Raw genomic sequence first — 23,937 nt, 5'->3', positions numbered from 1 at the left:
AAGTGATTTGTCATTGCCTTCTTCTGGGCAGAGTCTTTACAAGACAGGTGACCCCTCTAACTCTCTTTTTATGCTCCGTTAAATGCTGCATCCTAATACAGGGGGAACGTCAACTCCCCTAATGCAAGTTCAGAATAACAACAATCTCAATGCACCACCACGTGCTAGAGGGCATTTTCAATCCTCCAAGAGGACCACAACTTTGTCACGTTTTGCAGGCTTGCATGCCTCAATGACCTGGAGAGCGATATTGGCTGGAGCCAGGGCTATGAACTTTGGCTCTTGGTAGGGTCACCCATACCAAACAGGTCAAAGGGTAGAGGCCAGACTAAGAGTGGTTCACTGGTCCTCCAGGTTCAGGAGTTCAGCTCAGGGCCAACAACGCTGACTGATAAAACAAAATTGCTGTGGAAGCAGCAACGAAGAATCCTTCTACACCTGAGTGCACCATATCTCTGTGTCTCCAAGACTGACAGTAGTGAAAACCAAGAGAAGTTACTGACGTGATGAAGGAAGCCCTGAACCCCACAAGAGACGGAGGACCTTCATTGCTGCCCTAAATGCCAGCAGCATAATAAGCAGCAAGTACAAGCTGTTAATGAAAACATGGACTGGTTCTGTTGAAGGAACACACACACACACACACACAGCCTGATTGCAGTATAAATCCCACAGAATACAATAAAGCTACCATTCAATTTTTTTTATTAAAACATGTAAGAGCATTTCTATCACAAGAAAGTTCTTTTTTTTTAAAAAAAAGGAAGTAGTTCTAAACAAGCTAATGAAGAATTTTTCTCTAAGGCTTGTATTTCCGACCCCAGAACAGGTAATGTTACCCTGAACTAATGGTGAAATGGACAGGATTTTTATCTCCCCTCCCAATTTCTTCCTCCATCTGGTTCCTACAAGTTGCGGAATAAAAATGTAAATATATCTAAACCTCATGTGGTGTTATTAGGACAAACAGCTAGGAGGACTAAGCCACGTTTCATTTGCCAGTCAGAATATAAAGTTTACCACTATTCTCCCTTCCTCCACCTCAATAATGTTAATAACTTCTGCCAGATCCACTAAAATCTAGAAGCTGTGGCTCCTCTGACAACCATGTGGTATGGTGAAAATTCGGCTTCCGGTAACTTGGCAGGAAAATCCATTCCTTGCAGCCATGCGATGATGGCAATATGATTTAAGATTTTTTCAGGAAAGCATTGTACTTCTGTGGATTATTCAACTTGCTACTGCTCCAGTCACGTTAATATTTCAGCATCTCAACAGAATAACCCATTAAACCGTTTTTGACTTTCTTTTTTGTATGTTATCTTAAAAACAGGGAAATAAAAATACTTTAGTCCTCATTCCTGCAGCTCTTGCAATCCTAAAAAGTCCTTTCAATCGTTGAAATGTCCACTTGCAGAACTTATCATCAGTGACGATTTACTGACGTACAGCTGGATTTGGAGAACGGAGAGAAGGGAGGTTCATTGCTGCTGCTCCACACACAGTTCTTCAGTTATGTGCACTTCCACACACACACTGCCATGTTGCCCCCGAAATACATGTATAGAATGTTCTTCATCTCATGGGTGACTTCAAACCCAAACCCTTCACCGACCACAACGTGCCAGGAAGCTCCAAACCTCTTGTCCATGGTTTCTTTGATCATTTTGGCTGCAGTCTATGAAAAAGAGAAAATAAGTTTAGGAAAAGAATAGGAAAATAGGTTACCAAGATGGCACCGACGAACCTCAGCAATATTCTGTGGGCTACATACAGTACTGCTAAATATACCTCGTTTGAATTACTCTCACTGCAATCAATGCACAGCATGCAATTTCCCTTTAAGCAATGCACTTTTAAATCAACTTAATGATCTAGAGGTTTCACAATCTTCCGAAAGAATCAGCAAGCAGGTATGGCACCTTTTAAGCAACAAAAGTTCATTGCCATGGCCGGATGCAAGGCAGGAAGAGGGACTCCAAGCCAGGCTGAAACACAGGAATGAGACCTCCTCTACCCAGCACCTTGCTAGCAAATATGCAGTTGCTGGAGAAAAAAAATTGAGGACCTGTGGGCAAGATTGCTTGTGTTGAAAGGAAATGAGATTGTTGTGTTCTATGTTTAACCGAGACATGGCTTACTCCCAGCACACCACATCTGGTGATCAAACTTGAAGGCTTCCCAATTCACAGGGTGGATTGAACTGCTGATTCAGAAAAAGCAAAAGGTGGAGGTGTGTGTGTATTTCATGATAAACTCTCAGTAGTACTCAGATGTGGCAGTTCTGTTGAACGCACGTTTCCTGACCTTGAACACCTGTGGTAGAAATGGTTAAAACTAGTGTATGATGGGATACTTGACCATTCTGGAACAGCTGGGCTTAAAAGACTGATGCGTGTTGAGAATAATCTTGGATGATAAGCATAGTACCAGGAACTCCAATAAATAAGATACTAGATCCCTGGAACCAGCAGGGAGGATGCATCTGGGGGTAAATGATAAGTCCTGATACCAGGAAGCAGGAACAACTGTTAGACTCGCGCTGAGAGATTATTGACGTCTTTTAAATGATTGATCACGTACTGACCCCGTGGGATGCCAAAGTTATGTGAAGTTGTTTGTCTTGCTGTATAAACATGAGCTTTGTACAACCTAAAAATCAGAATTCTGGTGGCAGTGGAGACTGCTGCAGACTCTCCATGATATTATATTAATAAACTCTTAAAACGAAACTCAAAGTCACTCTGGTGTTCTTAGTTAGTGTTTCCACGACAACACCTAATGATCAAATGCGTTCCATTCTATTTACTTAGGGAGTTCTCATCTGTGATCCTCACTGGAGTTTACATATCACCAGTGGCCAAGCACCTGAGATACTGCATGATGCCATCTCCAAACAATCATCAGTCCATCCTGATGCATTTCAAATCATAGTCACGGACTTCAAACAGGCTTGTTTAAAGAAATCCCTGCCCAATCACCATCTCATATAACCTGTAGCACCAGAGGACCCCACACACTAGACCATTGTTTGTGCAGGATAAGGAATGCCTACCCAGACCACATTTCGGAAAATTTGATCACTTGGCTGTCCATCTCCTACCTGAATACAGGCAGAGGCTAAAGAGCAAAGCTCCAGAGATTAGGACAACAAAGAGCTGGTTGTGGGGGGCAAAGGAGCATACATCATGTTGATCTTTATCGACTACAGGCATAGTATGATCTTTATTGACCATACTCCTCTGACCTCTCTAATAAACAAGGCATTCTTTGCCCACAGAACTGCCGCTCACTGGATTTTTTCTTTGTTTCTCACACCATAGAAACTGTTGTGCATGAAAATGCCAGGAGATCAGCAGTTTCTGAGAGATTCAATCCACCTCACCTGGAACCAACAATCATTTCACTTAGATCATATTTCTTCCCCATTCCAATGTTTGGTCTGAACAATTGAACCACTTGACCATGTCCGCATGCTTTTATGCATTGAGTTGCTGCCACATGATTGACTAATTATATATTTGCATTAACAAAGTGTACTTAATAAAGTGACCATTGAATGTATGTTATGGGCCCTGTCAGGGAGACAATGCAATGATAGAGGGCAGTTAAAGATGGAGGAACAGTGACACCAAAAAGAACAAATCACAAATCAGAGAATTTGAATGAATCAAGGACAGTGGAAGCAGACAGACTAATTGTTTTTGTTCTTGCTGTGTTCTTGGAGATGGAGGTGGCAATTTTGTGAAGACACTCAGTTTTCCATTTTGTGAGCTTGAATTGTTAGGCTTGATCAGGGTTTTAAAGAAGACAATGATGCTCCAGGTAATCTGCTGGACTAGAGATCACTTCCAAATAAGAAGTTACTTGTGAGATGTTCTTTGGTTGGATATAACATGCAGGTTTGTGAATGTTGGGGCTGGTGCCTGCCTGGAGTGATTCGAACTTGTTGCTGATTGAGTACAAAGAACCATTAATTATCGACTGCCACTTGATGGGAAGAGGGCAATAAATGGATGCTGGCTTGGAGCAGAGCCAATAACAAGGTGTTAAAGGACAGACACATAACCTGAGGCCAACGACACCAGAATGCAATATTTGAATTGATAAGGAATGGATATAAAAGTGGACGCTGTGTGCGTGCTGGCAGCAGTAACTTCGAAGAATAACCATCGCAGATACAAGCATCAGCGACCCTGTGTGGAACGTGTGGCAACTGAATCAGGTCTACCAGGAACGCCTAGCCAGCGTAGACTCCTTTGTCCATGTAATACCTTTGCCTATTCAGGAGAGTCAGGGATACTTAGTCGGTGTCCACACAGGTTATTTAGTTTATGAATTCACGTACTTGTTAGGTTAACCAACAAAGGTGGTTGTCGGTAAATACAGATCTCTCTGTGCCTCTCTGATCGTTATTACAAGGGGTGATTCTTATAACATGCCTTCCCACACAAACACAATGATTCTGGAAATACAGCCATCTAAATCAGCCCATGGTCAACAATTTCGAACCCTTAACAACCAACCCCATTATAGCAGTATGAGTGGCACACCAGCGTGGCGATTCGTGCGATGCTTTACAGCACCAGCTGTAAGATCAGGGTTCAAGTTCTGCTGCTGTCTGCAGGTTTGCACATTCCTTCCTATAGGTGCCCCAGTTTCCTGCCACTTTGAAGTTGTGGGCATCCCATGTTGGCGTCAGAAGCGTGCAGCAGCTGCGGGCTGCTCAGCACAATCCTCACTGGTTTGATTTAATACAAAATAATGCATTTCACTGTGTTTTCATGTAAATGTGACAAATAAAGCTAATCTGTAGCAGTACAAGAACCAATACCACTCTATTTGGGGGAAGGAGGATTATCAGTAACAGCAACACGCAGAAAACAAATGAAGATAAGGACCTATTAGGTGGCAAAAATATAAATGACAATACATTAAAATGATGGATTGAGAGGTGCAAACCATTACGTTTTGGATGGAGTTAGCAACCATCACAGCTCAGTCCCTCATAGGAAAGGCCCTCCCCACCATTCAGTACATCTACACGGGGAGGGTTGTCACAAAAAAGCAGCAACCATCATCAAGGAGTCCCACCTTCCAGGCCAGGCTCTCTTCTCACTGCTGCCATCGGGAAGGAGGTACAGGAGCCTTGGGTCTCACACCACTCGGTTCCCTTCAACCTTCAGGCTCCTGAACCAGGGTGGGTAACTTCACTCACCACAGCACTGAACTGATCCCACAACCTATGGGCTCATTTTCAAGCACTTCAACACTCATGTTCTCTGTATTACTTATTTATTACTTGTTTTTGAATTTTCACAGTTTTGTACATCAGTTGTGTGACAGTCTTTATGTGTAGCTTTTCCACTGATTCTATTATATTTCTCAGTTCTGTGAATGCCTGCAAGAAAATGAGTGAGCCGTACAGTATATGGTGACATATACATACTTTAAGAATACATTTATTTTGAACTTTGCATTTTATTCTCCTTGGCAAGCAGCAGCACAGTTCAGTTCATGTGATCACTATTTTCTCCCTTTGAAGAATACACAAAATTGGTGTTGTGGCAAAGTTCTACATGCTGGCAGCCTGTTTCACCAGGAAGGACATCATGAGAGACTTTTCAGACACCTTGAAGCAACGTGAGGAGGAGTACCATCCCACCCACAAAAAATGCCTCATGAGAACTTGACAGACTCACCTCATTATTTGCAGAATATTTTTCACAAGCCGTGACACACAGTTCCATCGTCTCAACTTTCATTTCCTCTGGCATATCGCAATGCTGGAAACAAAGGACTGGGATGAGTAGGACATTCTTCTGAGCCAACAAAACTTTGGAATTCTGTACCTCACAGGTATTAAGGCTGCATCATTCAACATATTCAAGACTTTTTTTCTGTTTTTGAGAATGAAAGATTTGAAGATCACATCAACCACAAGCAGAGCTAGTTTTATGTATTTATTTAGAGATACAACACGTAATAGGCCCTTTCAGTCCTTCAAGCCGCGCTGCCCCACAAACCAGATTTAACCCTAACCTAATCACAGGACAATTTGCAATAACCAATTAACTGACTGGTGCACCTTTTGACTATAGGAGGAAACCGGAAGACTGTGGAAAAGACCCACACATTTCACGGGGAGGATGTACAGGATTCCTTGTAGACGACATCAGAATTGAACTCCAAACTCTAACAACCCAAGCTGTAATAGCATTCCGCTATATGCCACCATGGCATCCTGAAAAGCAGAACAGACTCAAGGGCAGTATAGACTGCTTGATTGTTATTACCTTGCTTTGAAGAACTTAAAATCAGCTTTCAATGAGGTGAAAACTCTTCTGGGATTGAAGCCACAACTAATCTCTACAATGATCTCACTTCCTTTAAGCATCTGGGAACAATTACACAAATGGCTGTATATTTTGTTTCAGAGGGATCTATTGCTGGCTCAAATAATCCTGAACTGCATCTTGCACAGCAAATTGTCAAACTCCTTAATAACCTCAAAATACTTTTCATCCAGTCTCTAAAATGCATCCTTTGGTTACCATCATATTTCCAAGATTTCTAGAAGAGATTTTGTCCAGGGCAGATTTTTAAGGTGCTTGATGTTTAATGTCCTCAGCGCTAAATGTGCTTTACTCTTTGCGTGGTTTGATCGAGGCGCTTCACAGCGAAACTGGATCTGTAAATGGGGCCCGCAACCATCAACAAGATGCTGAACTGACTGAGTCTCCGGCGGAAGCCGCGGCCAATGGCTCCTGGACCATTTCACTCGCTTCAGCGGCTTGAGGCTGTGGGCTCATTTTTGGGGATTCTGCAGTTTGACAATGTTCTGTGTGTTATTCGTTCACTTTTTGTTGTTTGCATGATTTGTTCTTTTTTATTGCAATTTTAATCGTCTTGTTGAGTGGGGCTTTTCTTTAAACAGGTTCTATTGTGTTGCTTTACTTTGTGGCTGCCTACAAGACAACGAATCTCAAGGTTAATATTGTATACATACTTTGAACATTAGATTGCATTAGTGACTTGTAACTAATGGATTTCTAAGATAATCTCATACAGGAACACACCATGGCACCTCTCTGCCACCCTCAACTATTGAACAAACCAGGTCCAAATACAGAGTTGTACAGCTCACAAGCTCTTTGTTCCACCACATCCAATCAAACCTTTTTGCCCATCTACACCAATTCCATTATCCCTCATTAATACTGTATCCACCTATTTAAATGTCTGTCAACTTGCCTTTTAGTATGGTTTAGGCTCAGATTTTGCAGGGAAAGAGGGCAGTCTCAACATAAAGTCAAAAAGACATAGAACTAAAATCATGGGTGCCACGATAGCGTAGCAGCACAACACTATTACAGCTCAGGGTATTAAGGAGTTCAATTACTGCACCCTCTCTAAGGAGTCTCTGTGCGTCTGCTCCGTGGAATGTGTGGGTTTTCCCTGGGTACTCGGGTTTCCTCCCACAGTTGAAAGACATACCAGGTAATTAACTGGTCATTGTAAGTTATCCCGTGATTAGGTTAGGGTTAATTGGGGTTGTGGGGTTGCTGAGGCGGTGTGGCTCAAAGGGCACAGGCCTACACCGTGCTACTTCGCTAAATAAAATTAAAAAGTAGAACCACAGCTGGAATATTAGATTATTTAAATTCAAGAAGTGTCTAATTACCACAAATCATAGGATTTCACTAAAATTTACAGCACTAACCAGCATCAACTGCTAATGGAACCCAAAATCAATAACGCAAATGGTATCAACTGACCGTGCGGGTAGACAGTATTTAAATCTGACCTAAAAGATGTCACAAATCAAACAGCAAAAATTAGAAATGTGAAATAAAAGTAGATGGTGCTAACATGCCTGAACGCCTGGCGTCTGTACTCTGGTGCCGGAATGTGAGGTGACACTTGCCGGCTGCCCCCAACGTACCCTTGGGTATGCTGACAGTTAACGTAATTAACACAAATGGTACATTTTACTGTACATTTCTGGTCACCCCACTATAGGAAGGATGTTGAGGCTTTACAGAGGTTCCAAGGTTGTCAAGCCAAGGGGTGGTAGCTCCCACTACCTAAAACTGCTCCTCACTGCATGCGCCTCAAATAGCCTCTGACAACTAGTCCAACTCCTGGCCTTCTCGTGTGGCTTAGCCTCTAAGCTTGGTGGAACTGTTTCTACTGACAGGAGAAGGGGCGAAGGTGGGTCCTGGCGCCTTAAAACCAGTGCTTCGGGTAGATGGAGCTCGTCAGCCTCGGATAGAAGTCCATCTAAGAGAGGGAGAACTCTGATTTCAAACCTCCGCTGCATTGTGGCCATATCCACAGATGGGAAAGGCTTCAGGGGTAAACCCTGAGGACAAATCCGGAGCTGAAGTCCCTAAGGAAGTCCGACGTTGCCTTCAATCTCGTTCTGGCAACTCCTGCGACGACGCTGGTGCCAAGCTGTATCGGCCCTTGCCCTCCCCTTGGACAACATCGGTGGCGTGGAGAGGGGAGACTTGCAGCATGGGCAACTGCCAGTCTTCCATACAACCTTGCCCAGGCCTGCGCCCTGGAGAGGACACTCCAGCATTGCCTCACCGCGACGGCACAACACGGAAAGCAGCAGTCTACCAGTTATAAACCTGCGCTCGACTGGCGTACAACAAGGTGCCAGGGGTTGCTTTCGACGGAGGGAGAGACCATCGCGTCTCACTGGACAGCTACTGCCTGCCTCGAGCAGGGTAGCCCCCAGACAATTCGGTGCTGTCCCGCCACGGTCCGCCCGCTCCACTGGGTGCGTGGGGCTTAGGGATACAAGCAGCCCCAACTGCGGACTGTAAACACTGCACCAAGGACAACTCAAAGACAAAGCAAGAAGCCAACACTCAAGACTAGGATGCTAGAAGATATGGACCATGACAACTGGTATATCAGATGACCTTCAGGAGATCAGCGACACATGCAAGACAGCAGCGATTAACAATGAATTGGCTCCAAGTGGACGTCGCAACGCTCCAAGAGACACGTCTCGCAGAATCGGGAACCCTACATGAAAAACACGATACCTTCTTCTGGCAGGGGAAGGGCTCAGACGAGGCCAGAGAGCATGGTGTCGGCTTTGCCGTGAAGAACTCGCTGCTGAAGATGGTAGAGCCTAGCGAGAAAGGGACAGAGCGGATTTTCTCACTTCGACTCCACACATCCGACAGGCCTGTCAACCTTGTCAGCATCTATGCCCCAACCTCCTACTCTACACAAGACACAAAGGGCAAGTTCTACTACCAGCTCTCAATGATGATACAGGAGATCCCAAGTCAGGAACATTTGCTGCTACTTGGTGACTTCAACGCCAGAGTGGGCGCCGACCACGACTCCTGGCCAAGTTGCCTGGGGCGGTATGAGATTGGCAGCATGAATGACAACGGGCAACGACTGCTCGAGCTTTGCATGCTCCACAAATTGTGTGTCGCCAACACCTACTTCCAGACCAAAGCTCAGCACAAACTGTCTTGGTGATATCCCCGCTCCAAACACTGGCACCAGCTAGAACTGATAATCACAAGACGCCGTCACCTGAGAAACGTGCTCATGACTCGCTCCTTTCAGAGTGCCGACTGCGACACGGATCACTCTCTGGCTTATTGCAAGATCAGACTTCGGCCGAAGAGGATGCACCGCGCCAAGCCTCCAGGGAAGCAGCGCATCGATGCCAGTAAGACACAACACCCAGACAAAGCTGCAGAGTTCATCAAGTCACTGGAGGATGCTCTCCTTGCAGACCCACCAGAAGGACATGCTCAGCAGAGATGGGACTCTCTCAGGGACACTATCCACAGCATTGCACTCAAGGCCTTTGGGAAGAAATGGGGCAAGACACAGGACTGGTTTGAAGCGAGCTCAAGTAAGCTCACTGCTGTCATCAAGGTGAAGCGTGTTGCACTAATAGAGCACAAACGCCACCCCTCCCAGGCAACACTGCAAGCGCTAAGGACAGCAAGAAGCAAGGCCCAGGAAACAGCCAGACGCTGTGCAAATGACTACTGGCTACAACTATGCGAAAGCATTCAGTCATCATTTGACACAGGCAACATCTGTGGAGTGTACGAGGGGATCAGGAAAGCCATCGGGCCAACCCAGAGCAAGACAGCACCATTGAAAACCATAACAGGCGAGACCATTAATGACAAAGGCAAGCAGATGGAGAGATGGGTGGAGCATTACTCTGAACTCTCCTCCAGAGAAAACAGCATCTCGGACAGCATGCAAGGCTCCGTGGAATGCCTGCCTGTCATGGAGGAACGGGATGCATTGCCGACTGCCGAGGAGCTGAGTAAAGGCATCGACAGCCTGCCCACTGGGAAGGCACCAGGATTGGATGGCATTCCACCAGAGGCCATCAAATGTGCAAAGAATGTCCTGCTAAACCACCTGCACAAACTACTGTGCCAATGCTGGATACAGGGAGCAGTGCTGCAAGACATTGTCACCATACATAAGAACAAAGGGGACAGAAGCGACTGTAACAGCTACAGGGGAATCTCCTCGTTGAGCATCGTTGGGAAGGTCTTCTCCCGCGTGGTACTGAACAGTCTGCAGAAAATAGCCGAAAGGTTATATCCCGAGTCTCAGTGCGGTTTCAGGTCGGAATGCTCCACAATCGACATGATCTTCTCTCTTTGACAGCTACAAGAGAAATGCAGAGAGCAAAGACAACCACTCCACGTCGCTTTCATTGACCTTACAAAAGACTTTGATCTTGTGAGCAGAGACGGTCTGTTCAAAATTCTCGCCAGGATTGGTTGGTCCCCGAGGCTCCTCAGGATAGTTCAGTCATTCCACACAGACATGAAGGGCGTCGTTCAGTTCGACAACTCTTCTTCGGAGGCCTTCAACATCCGCAGCGGTGTGAAGCAGGGCTGTGTGCTTGCCCCCACCCTGTTTGGCATCTTCTTCGCAGTCATGCTGAAGCACGCCTTTGGAACATCAACTGATGGTGTCTACCTCCACACCAGATCGGACGGGAGGCTGTTCAGTCTGTCCTGGCTGAGGGCAAAACCCAAGGTTCATGAAGTACTCATCAGGGATATGTTGTTTGCAGACGATGCGGCACTGGCAACACACTCTGAAGAGCAACTGCAACACCTCATGGACAGCTTCTCAAGAGCCTGCCAGGACTTCAGCTTGACCATCAGCCTGAAGAAAACCAACGTGTTGGGCCAAGGTGTTGAGCACCCCCCTGCCATTACCATCAACAACTACGAGCTGGAGATGGTTCACAAGTTTACATACCTTGGCTCCACCATCACGGACAGCCTCTCCCTAGGCCCCGAGATCAACAGACAGATCGGACGAGCAGCCTCAACATTCGCCAGGCTGACAAAGAGAGTCTGGGAGAACAGAAAGCTGACGACGCACACCAAAGTTGCAGTCTACAGGGCCTGCGTCCTCAGCACACTGCTTTACGGCAGTGAGACCTGGAGCCTCTACTACAGACAAGAGCAGTGTCTCAACACCTTCCACCTTCGCAGCCTGAGACACATCCTGGACATCACGTGGACTGACCGAGTCACCAACAATGAGGTCCTGGCCCACGCCCAGATACCCAGCCTCTTCACTCTGCTCCAACAACACTGTCTCCGCTGGCTGGGCCACGTACACCGCATGTCAGACGGGAGGATCCCAAAAGACCTGCTGTATGGGGAACTGGCCTCCGGCAAGAGAGCACAAGGGCGGCCCCATCTTCGTTTCAAAGACGTTTGCAAGAGAGACATGAAGTCACTGAACATGAACGTCAAGAGGTGGGAGGACATTGCAAGCGATCGCTCTCACTGGAGGCTGGAACTACGCAGAGGTCTAAAAAGAGAAGAGAAGCTGAGGCTTGCTGCTGAAGAAAAGCACACTCGTCAGAAAAACAGCACCAAGATAACACCAGAGGACAGCGCCTTCAAGTACAGTCGATGCAGCCAAGACTGTCACTCCCGTGTGGGCCTCTACAGCCACAACAGACACTGCTCTAACAAATTGATGCAAGACCTTCCAGGCGCAGATCTATGGGCTCGTGAGACTAACAGATGCCGTCACAGAGGGTGCCAAAGAGGTTTACCAGGATGCTGCATGGCTTACAAGAGGCTGGATAAGCTTAGTTTGTTTTCTCTGGAGTGCTAGAGGCTGAGGGAAGAACTGATAGAGGTTTATGAGAGGCAAAGATAGAGTAGACAGGGAGCATGTGTTTCTCAGGGTTGAAATGTCTAATACCAGAGGGCATGTGTTGAAGGTTCAAGGGGGATGCAAGAGGTAAGTTTTTCACTCAATCATGGATGCCTGGAATGCATTGCCTGATATGCTGACAGAGGCAAGTACATTAGAGGGTTTTAAAGAGACATTTAGGTAGGCACACGAATGTGCAGAAGATGGAGCAATATGGATGCTGTGTAGGTAGGAGGGATTAGAGGTAGGGTGTTTCTGATTTGCTTTTTAGCTGGTTCAGTACAACATTGTGGGCCGAATGGCCTGTTCTTGTGTTGTACTGTTCTATATTCTTTGTATGTTTCGATGTACACGTGATACATAAACTTGAATCCTGATCCAGCACCCTACAATTCTTCGATTTTCTCCCAAGGAGAGATCAGCATGGTTATCGCCGTGTTACAACAGTGACCTAAGGAAAAATCCGCATATAAAATTTCAACAGGAATTAAGTCCAAGTGACAAGATACTCTGAAGTGAAGTTGATCTGTGTTATGACAGAAGTCCATCATCACAGTCAATACCCTTAACAAATATCTGCCATACACTTATGTGCAGCTTTACAAATAACCTTACTTGCCCCATTATATCTAATAGGCTTCAGTTATATCAATGACTAAATCAATAAGGACATTCATTTTTGTCAAAGTATCAATTGATTAATAAATCAAATAAACAATTACTGCCTGCTGAACAGCTTCTGAGCCCAGAGCTCAGCAAGATTGAAGGGAGATAAGTTGCCAAATATATGGCTTCAATAAATGGGGTCCTTTTATATTAAATAAAGGCATCCGTTAGTCTTGCAAGACCATGGATCTGCGCCTGGAAAGTCTTCACTCTCCAGGGCACAGGCCTGGGCGAGGCTGTATGGAAGCCTGGCAGTTGCCCATGCTGCAAGTCTCCCCTCTCCACGACACCGATGTTGTCCAAGGGAAGGGCATTAGGACCAGTACAGCTTGGCACCAGTGTCGTCGCAGACCAATGTGTGATTAAGTGCCTTGCTCAAGGACACAACACGCTGCCTCGGCTGGGGCTCGAACTCACAACCTTCAGATCGCTAGTCGAACGCCTTAGCCACTTGGCCACGTGCCCACACTACTGAAGGGTAATTTAAAGGGCCCCAGTTATTGCTGGATATACATTTTCTTGGGGTGGCGGGATGGAGACGCGTCTCTACCAAAGGAGGTATAAGGCACTCCTTCCCTCCGCTAGCCTGCAGGTCACCCTTGGGCAAGGTGTAGCACCTGCTTAGCCCTCCTGTCAGGGTCACGTGAAGCCATGAGAGCAGCTGGTGCATATCACAAATCCTGGTTAAGCAACCACTGACACCAAGCAGACAATCTCTGAAGAATATTGATAATGGCCAGGGTCACCGTCTTGTAAAGACAATGCTCAGATGAAGGCAATGGCAAAGCACTTCTGTAGAAAAATTTGCCAATAATAATCATGGTCATGGGAAGACCATGATTGCTCGCATCATACGACACTGTACATAATGAATGAATGAATACAGCTTCAGAATGAATATTCACACTGGGTTTGGGCTACCTGTGGGGAATGTTCAGGCACTAACAATGTTTTGAGCCAATGGCACACCCAGAGGCCGCAGGTGACACGAGATACAGGAGCCAAGGTGGTCTTTGGATCATATGAACTTTCAGCTGCAAGCAGGAATAAAGTTAAAGCACTTTGATGGGAAACTCACTCTGACGATGGGGAAGGTTTGAAGACGCCTGGAATCTGGCTCTTCCTTTTTAGCCTCTGGCTCTGCCATTGCAGACACACTTCACCCCTGCTGGGAGAAAAGGAAAATAAAAACTTAATTTTCTAATTTTAAAAAGATGATGGTAATAAATGTTACATGAACTAATCTACTGGATTGTCAGAATATCTAATCACTCTACTCTCCTTGATCGAACATTCTTCTGAGAGAGAAGGGACAGCTGGAGATGTTTTACACCAGAGAGTGAGGCCTCTGTTGGTTAGGGTCGATCATGGAGGTTACGTCCTGGCTGTCTAGAAATAAATGTCTGGCAGTACAATATGAGCAAGCTGTTGCCCATGTAGCAAGCTCCAACCCCCCCACGCATCCAATCAACCCAAAGGAACGGTAGAGACCGATACAGATTGGCACCAGTAACATTGCAGCTTTTGCCAGTCAATGTAGAACTCAACATAGGACTGTCTTATGTCTTACAAAACTCAATTTCCCTCAGAATCAATAAAGTATATCTATCTATCTTAAGGACTCCAGCTCTGGATTTTTTTTTCCCCACGTGGTCCACTCCTGAAAGCCTTTCCATGAGTGAATATAGTTTGAGATCAAGGTTTTCCTTCTAGATGAGCTGTCAACCACTGCTGACGAGCCCCATCTGCCCAATGCAACTGGTTTTAAGGCACCAGTAACTCACTTTTGCCCCTTCTTCTGTCAGTAGAAACGGTTCTGCCGGGCTTAGTTGCTTGGCGTGAAGGTCAGGAGCTGGACTTGGTTACCAGAGGCTCCTTGAGGCGCACGCCATTGGGAACATCTAACAGGTAGTGGGAGCTTGTCCCCATTACCACCCCCAGCTATAACAACCTTAAGGGACCAACACCACAGAGTAAATACTCACTACGAGTATGACAATGTACATTACAACTGTCTCTACCCGTGGCATCAAGAGTACGTTATAGAGTGCTACTAAACAGAAACAGGCCGTTTGGCCCATCTAGTCCCATCAACCCACACTCCTCCCACCCATGCACTTACCCAAACTTCCCTTAAATGCTGCAACTGAACCCACATCTATCACTTCTGCTGGCAGCTCATCCCACACTTGAACCATCCTCTGAGTGAAGATGTTCCCCTTCAGGTTCCCCCCTTTCACCCTTAACCTATGACTTCTACTTCTAGTCTCATCCAACCTCGCCACATTGAAGGGCAGCCTTCAGTAGAACTCAATGAATGATTAAGTTCATTTCCTTCCTGCCATACTCACTGCTTAAATTGCAGGGAAAGTTCCAGAATATCTGAACAAGTGCAAATCTACAGAGGGAGGGGACCTTGATAGAAGAGTAACTTGTGTATAAAAGGAAGACAGAAGCTGGGTGGTGGTAGGTGGAAGAGGTAGAGGGCTAAAGAAGGAATCTGATAGGAGAGGACAATGTACCATGAAAGAAAGGCACGACGATGCGCATCAGAATGAGAAGGTCAGGTCACGAAAAGAGAAGGGTTAAAAAGGGGAACCAGAGTGGGGAATGGAAAAAGAGAGAAGTTACCAGAAGTTAGAGAAATCAATGTTCATGTTATCAGGTTGGAGGCTAACCAAATGGAATATTAGGTATGGCCACATCAAGGTAGGAGAGGAGGCCATTGATAGACATGACGGTATGGGAATGGGAAGTCAAGATGAAATGGGTGGCCACTGGGCGATCTTGCCTTCTGCAGTGGATGTGCTTTACAAAGCAGTCCTCCAATCTACGTTTGCCAAGAAAATTCATGGTCAAAGATCACGATCACCTACATCATAAGACAGGGCACTCAGTGATGATGGCGATGTAAATTGATACACACACCAACATACCAGAGAAACTCAACAGTTTGAGCAGCATCTACGGAGAAGAATAAACAGTCAACGTTTGAGCCAAACCATTCATCAGAACTGGAAAGAAGCCAGAATAAGAAAGTAGGGGGAAAGAACAGGAGTACAAGCTGGAAGGTGATAGGTGAGACCAGGTGAGTGGGAAGGTGGGTGGGTGGAAGAGGGGGAATGAAGTGAGAAACTGGGAGGTGTGACGGAAAACCAAGTTATCAGAAGATTGATGCTAATGAGAGAGATAAGTGAGACAATGGAGAAACATTCAAAATATTAATGAGAGAGGAGAGAGAGATAACGGAAAGAGACACCAGTCCGAGTATTGACAGACCGATTGCTTTGAACCTGAACTGTTTTAAGTTTGATGGACAGGCAATACCCCAGCAGGGGGATAAAAAGAACAGGTTCGCTAAGGCACGAGACACCACGAGATCACGAGGCCCTGGAAAAGCGGTGTGCCCCCACAAGTTGGTGGGAGTTGGAGGTCTGGTCGCGGGAACCAACCATAGACACACAGGGTGAAAAGGGTACAATCAGTGGGAACCTGGTGTGTGTGTCCGCCCTTGCCTGGGTGCCGGGTTCACCGCGGAAGAACGGTCGTATCCGGAACGGAGGGGTGACAGTCGGTGACCACAGAAGACATTAAAAGGGTTCGCCCGAAAGCTAACTGCAAAGAACAAAGGTCTGTGTGAATCAGATTTGCATATTATCTCTCTCTCTCTCCAACGGCACAACAGCGATTACTGCGAACTGTACTAAGCTGAACTGAACTCTGCGCCACTTGAGACTGATCATTTTACCCCTAGACTGCGATACAGCTTGTTTGATTCCTATTACCCTAGTTCTGTGTACGTGTGTTTTATCATTGCTAACCTGTTGCATTTATATCCTTACAATTAGAGTACCATGTTACTTATTTCTTTAATAAAACTTTCTTAGTTCCAGTAATCCAGACTCCAACTAAGTGGTCCATTTCTGCTGGTTTGGCAACCCAGTTACAGGGTACGTAACAGAGGTGATATTTGGAAGAAGTGAAGGTCTAAAGAAGAAGGAATCCAATAGGAGAAGACAAAGGACCATAATAAAAAGGGGAAGGAGGAATAAATAAATGTTATTTTGGTTTACTCTTAAAATATAACCTCAGCTATCAACAGAATCCAATGGGATAAGATTTACCCAAAAGGCTCCATGGACATGAGACTTCAGCTTAAGTTAGACGGAGAACCTGGGGCAGGTCTCCATGAGGCAAGGTTGAGAGATTTACTGGAAATAAACTTGATCAAGCTTGGTTTAGAAAGATCAAATGTTGGCATTAAGTTGTTTCTCAGTATTTCTTCCACTCAGATTTTGTAGTCCCGAGGAAAGCACAGGGGCCAGTGTAGGACTACAGACTCTTCTATAGATGGAGCAGCAGATGGCAGTTTGGGAAAGGCTGGAAGAGATAACTTGTGCAGTGGTACACTTCTACCACTGTTTACAGAGGACTTGTGAGTGCACCAGATGCTGGACCATAATATATCATCCTAAATGCTCCACATCCCCTTTCAAAATTCACGGGCCAGGGATTTCTTGAAGTCAGCAGTGGGTCCTGCATTCTCTTCACCCTTTCAAAAAGACACTCGAATTTTTACTCAAGTCCACCTTAAGTTTGTTCTGGACTTTGTCACAGAGGAGACTGCTTCACAATAGTAGAGGCAATGTGGCCTGCCCAACAGTGCCAACCAAATATAATTAGAGCCTCAGTACTCAGGATGTTGGCCTGAACGAGGGCACTAACGTTAATTTGGTTACCCTGCCTTTTGCTCACTGCTGCCAGGGAAAAGTGCCCGAGTATAACAGACTCTCTCTCTCTCTCTCTCTCCTACTTGCTGCTCCTCAGAGAAGGTTCCTGCATGCAAACGATCTCTAATTGACAGCATCCTGACTGGCTGCATCATTGCCTGGTATGGGAACTGTACCTCCCTTAATTACAGGATTCTGCAGAGAGTGGTGTGGACAGCCCGGCACATCTATAGTTGTGAATTTCCCACTATTCAGGACATTTACAAAGACAGGTGTGTAAAAAGGGCCCGAAAGATCATTGGAGACCTGAGTCACCGCAACCACAAACTCTTCAGCTGCTACCATCCAGGAAACGGTATCGCAGCATAAAAGCCAGGACCAACAGGCTCCGGGACAGCTTCTTCCACCAGGTCATCAGTCTGATTAGCATGCTGATTTGAGTGTATTTCTATGTTACCTTGACTGTTCTATTTATTATAAATTACTAAGATTGCACATTTAAATGGAGACGTAACGTAAAGATTTTTATTCATGAATGTGAAGAATGTAAGAAATAAAGTCAATTCAATTCAGTTCTCTCCTTCAATGCTGTCAGAGGATGGTACTGAAGTTTTGGGTCTACCGTTTGTGGATTCGGCTGTAGTTCACATTATGATGTGCTTCTGGTCACTCCTTTCCCCGTTGCTACTTTGGATGACGTTGAATTAGGATGGCCTGAAGATAATGAACACCATGCTTAAGTGAATATGGACTCTTTCAATTTTGTGTTTTATATTGTTTTTCACTTGTTCTTTCTTTGAGGATTTGATTTTTTGCATGTGGGGGGGGTTGATGTTCTTGTTGCTGTTTGCACAATTTTTTTTTGCACATGGGGGTGCTGAGGATTTTCTTTGAACGGGCTCCATGGTCTTGTTTATGTCAAGGTTGTCTGTGGGGAAGGCAAATCTCAGGGTTGTATGCTGCATACATACTTTGATAATAAATGTACTCTGAATCCTTTTAAATCCTTCCGAGGAATTTGGTAAGCCAAGACAAGCTGCTCCCATTGGGAGATGTTCAAAGATCTGAGGACACAGATTCAAAATGACAAAGGGCATAGAGTAGCTATGATGTGGAAATTCCTGCAAAAGAAATACTTTGTTACAAGTGAATTAAGTACTTGCAGGAAAATAATTTGCAGGCTTCGGGGGAAGTGGAACCAAATAACCTGCTCTAAAAAAGGTCAGTAGAAATTCAGTGGGTCAAGTTGGCTTTCTGATCCATAACGATTTAGATAATAGGAGGGAATGGAGAGGTTGTGGAGGCAGACACTGGCAAGACAAAGTCAGGAATCAAAAGGTTAAACACGGCGTGACTAGTGTCCTGAGCTGCGTATATTTCAATGCAAGTAGTATGGTAGGAAAGGTGGATGAGCTCAGGGCACGGATCAACACCTGGAATTATGACGTTGCAGCCATTAGTGAGCTTGGTTGCAGGAGGGGCGGGACGGGCAGCTCAGTATTCCAGGGTTCCATTGTTTTAGACATGACAGAGTGGAAGGGATTAAAGGAGGAGGGGTGGCTTTACTACTCAGGGAAAATATCACGGCAGTGCACTGTCAGAACAGACTGGAGAACTTGACAGTGAGGTGTTATGGGTGGAATTGAGAACTAAGAAAGGTATGACCACGTTAACGGGGCTATATTACAGACCACCCAACAGTCCTAGGGATCTAAAGGAACAAATTTGTAAAGAGATCACAGACTGTTGCAAGAAACACAAGGTTGTGATAATAGGTGATTTTAACTTTCCACATATTGACGGGGACTCCCATACTGTAAAAGGACTAGATGGGATAGAGCTGGTCAAAAGTGTCCAGGAAACTTCCCTTCATCAGTACATCGAAGTCCCAATGCTAGAATGTGAGATACTTGATCTGCTATTAGGGAATGAGACAGAGCAGGTGACAGAAGTTTGTGTAGGGGATCACTTTGCATCCAATGATCACAATGCCATAAGTTTCAAGGTAAACATGCAAGAGATAGGTCTGATCCACGGGTTGAGATTCTAAATTGGAGAAAGGCCAATTTTGATGGTATCAGAAATGATCTGGCAAGTATGGACTGGAACATGCTGTTTTCTAGAAAATGAGTACTTGGAAAGTGGGAGGACTTAGAAAACAAAATTTTGAGAGTACAAGGCTTGTATGTGCCTGTCAGAATAAAAGGTAAAGATAACACGTGTTGGGAATCTTTGTTTTCAAGAGATAGGAAGCCCTGGTTAAGAAGGAGAAAAAAAAGGACGTGCATACCAAGTATAGGCAAGCAGGAACAAATGAGGTGCTTATGAAGTACAAGAAAAGCAAGACAACACTTAAGAAATCAGGAAGGCTAAAAAAAGGCACGAAGTTGCTGTAGCAGAGGAGACAGAGAATCTTGAGGGATTCTATAGGTATGTTAAGAGCAAAAGGATTGTTAAGGACAAAATTCATCCTTTGGAAGACCAGAATGGCAATCCATGTGCACAGCCAAAACAGATGGGGGAAGATCTTAAACACATTCTTTGCATCTGTATTTACTCAGGAGACGGATACAGAGTGAGGCAAAGCAGCATCAGCCTCATGGACCCTACAGAGATTACAGAAGAGGTGTTTGCTACTCTGAGGCAAATCAGTGTAGATAAATCCCCAGGGCCTAAGAAGGTGTTCCTTGGGACACTACAGGAGGCAAGTGCAGAAATTGCCAGGGCTTAACAGAGATTTTTTAAACATCCTTAGCGACAGGAGAGGTTCCAGAGGACTGGAGAATAGTCAGTGTTGTTCTGCTGTTTAAAAAACTCTCTAAACAAAAACTAGGAAATTATAGGCCGGTCAGTCAGACATCAGTTGTGGGAAAGGTATTAGAAAGTATTCTAAGGGACTAGATAACTGATAGTCAACATGGCTTCGTGCAAGATAGGTCATGTCTAACCAATATTATAGAGTTTTTCGAAGAAGTTACCAGGAAAGTGGATGTTATCTACATGGACTTTAGTAAGGCATTTGACAAGGTCCCGCACAGGAGGCTGGTCAAGAAGGTTCAGGATGAGGTTGTTAATTGGCTGAGACATTTGCTTTGAGGGAGAAGTGGTCATTGAGGTTTGCCTCTCTAACAGGAAGCCCGTGATTAGGGGTGTGCCACAGGGACCGGTGCTGGGTCCTTTCTTGTTTGTCATCTATATCAATGATCTGGATGATATTGTGGTTAACTGGACTATCAAATTTGCAGATGACACTAAAATTGGGGGTGCAATGGACAGTTAGGAAGGACATCATAGCTTGCAGAGGGATCTGTGACAGTTGGATAATGGGCTGAAAAAAATTGCAGATGGAATTTAATGCAGATAAGTTCAAGTTTTTGCACTTCAGTAGGTCCAACCACGATAGGTCTTACACAGTGGGGAACTGAGGAATGTGGTAGAACAAAAGGATCTGGGAATACAGGTACATAAGGAGGAGGAGAAGATAGCAGCGCGACGCAGCACGCACGGCCTCTCCGGTGATGAATATCTGTAATCTGTCAAGTAGGAGGCCGTGCACAATTCTGATTTGATGGAGGCAGACGTCAGAGCACAGAGGAACATCTGGTGAAACTTCTGAAATGCCTGCTTCGCTGCCGCTGCTACCATGTGATCCAAAATCTCCGGAGGGGAAGGCCCCGAATCCTCGGCTTTGCCTGTTGCTTGGCGGCCAGGGCTGGGGTCGAAGCGCTCAGCAGAGATGGTGCTCGGTGTCAGAGGGCTAGTCGGAGGCTCGAAGTTTTCGGACAGACTCAGAGTCAGACTGTGGTTGGGTGCTTCCAGGATGCTGCATCAACAAGTTTGTGGCGCTGGAAGCTCATGGCAGGGAGAGTCTCTTCCTTCTACCGTCTGCGTGAGATGTAGTGGCTATCAGGACTTTGAGACTTTTTTCTTACCGTGTCCATGGTCTGCTCTTAGCAAATTACGATATTGCTTTGCACTGTTGTAACTATATAATTATGTGGTTTTTGTCAGTTTTAGTCTTGGTCTGTCTTGTGTTTCTGAGATATCATACCGGAGGGACATTGTATCATTTTTTAATGCATGCATTTCTAAATGACAATAAACGAGGACTGAGTGTCCTCATAATCTAATCTAATCTAATCTAATAATTCATTGAAAGTCCTGTCACAGGCAGATAGGGTCATAAAGAAAGCTTCTGGCACATTAGCCTTCATAAATTAATGTATTGAGTACAGAAGATGGGATGTTATGTTGAAGTCGTACAAGACGTTGATAAGGCCTAATTTCAAGTTTTGTGTACAGTTTTGGTCACCTACCTACAGGAAAGATGTAAACAAGGCTGAAAGTGTGCAGAGAAAATTTACAAGGATGTTCCGGGCCGAGACCCTTCAAAGGGTCTCAGCCCGAAACGTCGACTGTACCTTTTCCTAGAGATGCTGCCTGGCCTGCTGCGTTCACCAGCAACTTTTATGTGTGTTGCTTGAAATTCCAGCATTTGCAGATTTCCTTGTGTTTACAAGGATGTTGCTGGGTCTGGAGGACCGGAGTTATAAAGAAACATTGAATAGGTTTTGTATGTATTCTTTAGAATGTACAAGATTTAGAGGAGATTTGATAGAGGTATACAAAATTATGAGGAGAATAGATAGGGTAATACAGGCAGACTTTTCCCACCAAGGTTGGGTGGGACTACAACTAGAGGTCATGGGTTAAGGATGAAAGGTGAAAAGTTTAAGGGGAACATGAGGGGAAACTTCTTCACTCAGAAGGTCGTGTGAGTGTGGAATGATCTATCAGCACAAATGGTCCATGCAAGCTTGATTTCAACGTTTAAGAGAAGTTTGGATAGGTACATGGATGTTAGAGATATGGAGGGCTACGGTCCAGGTGCAGGTCGTTGGGAGTAGGCAGTTCAAATGGTTTAGATGGGCCTGTTTCTGTACTGTACTTCTCTATCAGGGCAAGCAGCTCGCCAATCGTCACCACCTCTTCTTTCTACATATATAAACTCAGTACAGTCGGGGCACTTTCGCTAATAACTTGGCCCCCATGATACTTATAAGTTTACATGAATCCTACAACCAAGCGTACTGAAACGGCCAGCCTGATCCCCATTACATTGTTGGCTCTGGGATCTTGTTGGGTTAAAAACGGCCGAGGAGAACCTATTGAGGCCAAAGCTACACCCACAGCCACCTGCCCATACTCACCAACCACCCTCTAAACCACCACGTCCCACAGCCATTCCAAAAGCCCCTCACCTCGGTAAACTATACAGAGTAAAGGCGAGGGGGCGTAAAACAAAGCATTTCCCAATAAAGAAACCACCCAGCCAGGTAACTCACCTCCACAGCCGCTCTCTCATTCAACTCAAGCCGTTGTTAGGGACAGGATCCGGGTCCTAGTAACAGCGGTCGACGGAAGTCCCGCCCATATGTATGTGATTGGCGATTCCTATTCAGATTCCACTGGGCATTGGTTAGAATTACTGCTACTCACACCGCCTCTGCCGGGTGGGGCCTGGGGTCCCGCCTTCCTCTAGAATTAACTGGCTGCTGCTCCAACATACGGAAAATGAGTGGATAATAGACCCATCAATCACTAGCGCCCGACCCGGGGGAGGGGATTCTTTCGGTGAAGATTTAACGAACGGCGAAAAGATTCCAGCATTTGGATCAATGAATTGTTATCATAATTTTAACGTTTTGAGAAAGCATTTAGAAAATTCTTATTAGCTGGGGGTCGGAGTGTTGCCAAAGTGTAGTTCTGCGTCTTAGCAACCAGTTGAAGTACCACCTTTTCCCAAACGTTGATTGGTCAGTTTGGATGTCAATTTTACGAGAGATGGGACTGGGCGGGGCGAAAAAAGAAAGGAAAAAAGTTTATAATCGAATTAGAAGTATGTCCCCATGTACAAAACTAAGATTCATTTTCCTGCGGGCATACTTAGCAAATCCATAGAATAGTAGTAACTATGACAGGATCAACCAAAGTGCCGAAGACAACAAAGTGTGCCAATACAAAAAAATAATAATATTAAGTAAATAAGCAATAAATATCGAGAACATGGGATGAAGAAGCCTTGAAAGTGAATCCACAAATTGCAGGAGAAGTTCCATGATGGGGCAAGTGAAGTTATCCCCTTTGATTCAAGAGCCTGATGTCTGAGGGATAATAATTGTTCCTGAACCTGGTGCTGTGAGTTCTGAGTCTCCTTTCTGATTCCAGCAGCAAAAAAGAGGGCATAACCTGGTGGTTGGGCCCCTGATGTGGATACTACTTTCCTGCGACAGTGCTCTATGTAGATGTGCTCATCGCTGGGGAGTGCTTTACCGGT

The 23,937-nt window shown here is 45.3% G+C and overlaps 1 protein-coding gene across 2 annotated transcripts; it reads right to left on the bottom strand.

The window, feature by feature from the left end:
• Positions 1 to 695: 695 nt before the first annotated feature.
• LOC140205402 (dynein axonemal light chain 4-like) lies at positions 696 to 23,024 on the bottom strand. Of its 2 annotated transcripts, none has more exons than XM_072272994.1 (4): positions 22,946 to 23,024; positions 13,949 to 14,035; positions 5,703 to 5,786; positions 696 to 1,678 (listed from the first exon to the last, which is right to left on the bottom strand). In XM_072272994.1, exons 2-4 carry the CDS (start codon positions 14,015 to 14,017, stop codon positions 1,514 to 1,516), a joined length of 318 nt encoding a protein of 105 aa, XP_072129095.1. In that variant the 5' UTR covers positions 14,018 to 14,035; positions 22,946 to 23,024; the 3' UTR covers positions 696 to 1,513. The 2 variants fall into 2 exon arrangements, with proteins under 2 accessions (XP_072129095.1, XP_072129096.1); XM_072272995.1 differs by having other exon boundaries at positions 13,949 to 14,038; positions 22,946 to 23,011.
• Positions 23,025 to 23,937: the final 913 nt, after the last annotated feature.

The sequence above is a fragment of the Mobula birostris genome, chromosome 11, assembly GCF_030028105.1.
Source record: "Mobula birostris isolate sMobBir1 chromosome 11, sMobBir1.hap1, whole genome shotgun sequence".
Classification (NCBI taxonomy): Eukaryota; Metazoa; Chordata; class Chondrichthyes; order Myliobatiformes; family Myliobatidae; genus Mobula; species Mobula birostris.
Note: the sequence above shows the minus strand (reverse complement) of the source record. Positions and strands in the feature narration are given on the sequence as shown.

Coding starts and splice junctions, on each gene's coding strand:
- LOC140205402 (XM_072272994.1), bottom strand. CDS start 14,017: ATGGCAGAGCCAGAGGCTAAAAAGGAAGAGCCAGATTCCAGGCGTCTT. Junction 5,787..13,948: donor AAACCTTCCCCATCGTCAGA/GTGAGTTTCCCA, acceptor CTTTGTTTCCAG/CATTGCGATATGCCAGAGGA. Junction 1,679..5,702: donor AATATTCTGCAAATAATGAG/GTGAGTCTGTCA, acceptor TCTTTTTCATAG/ACTGCAGCCAAAATGATCAA.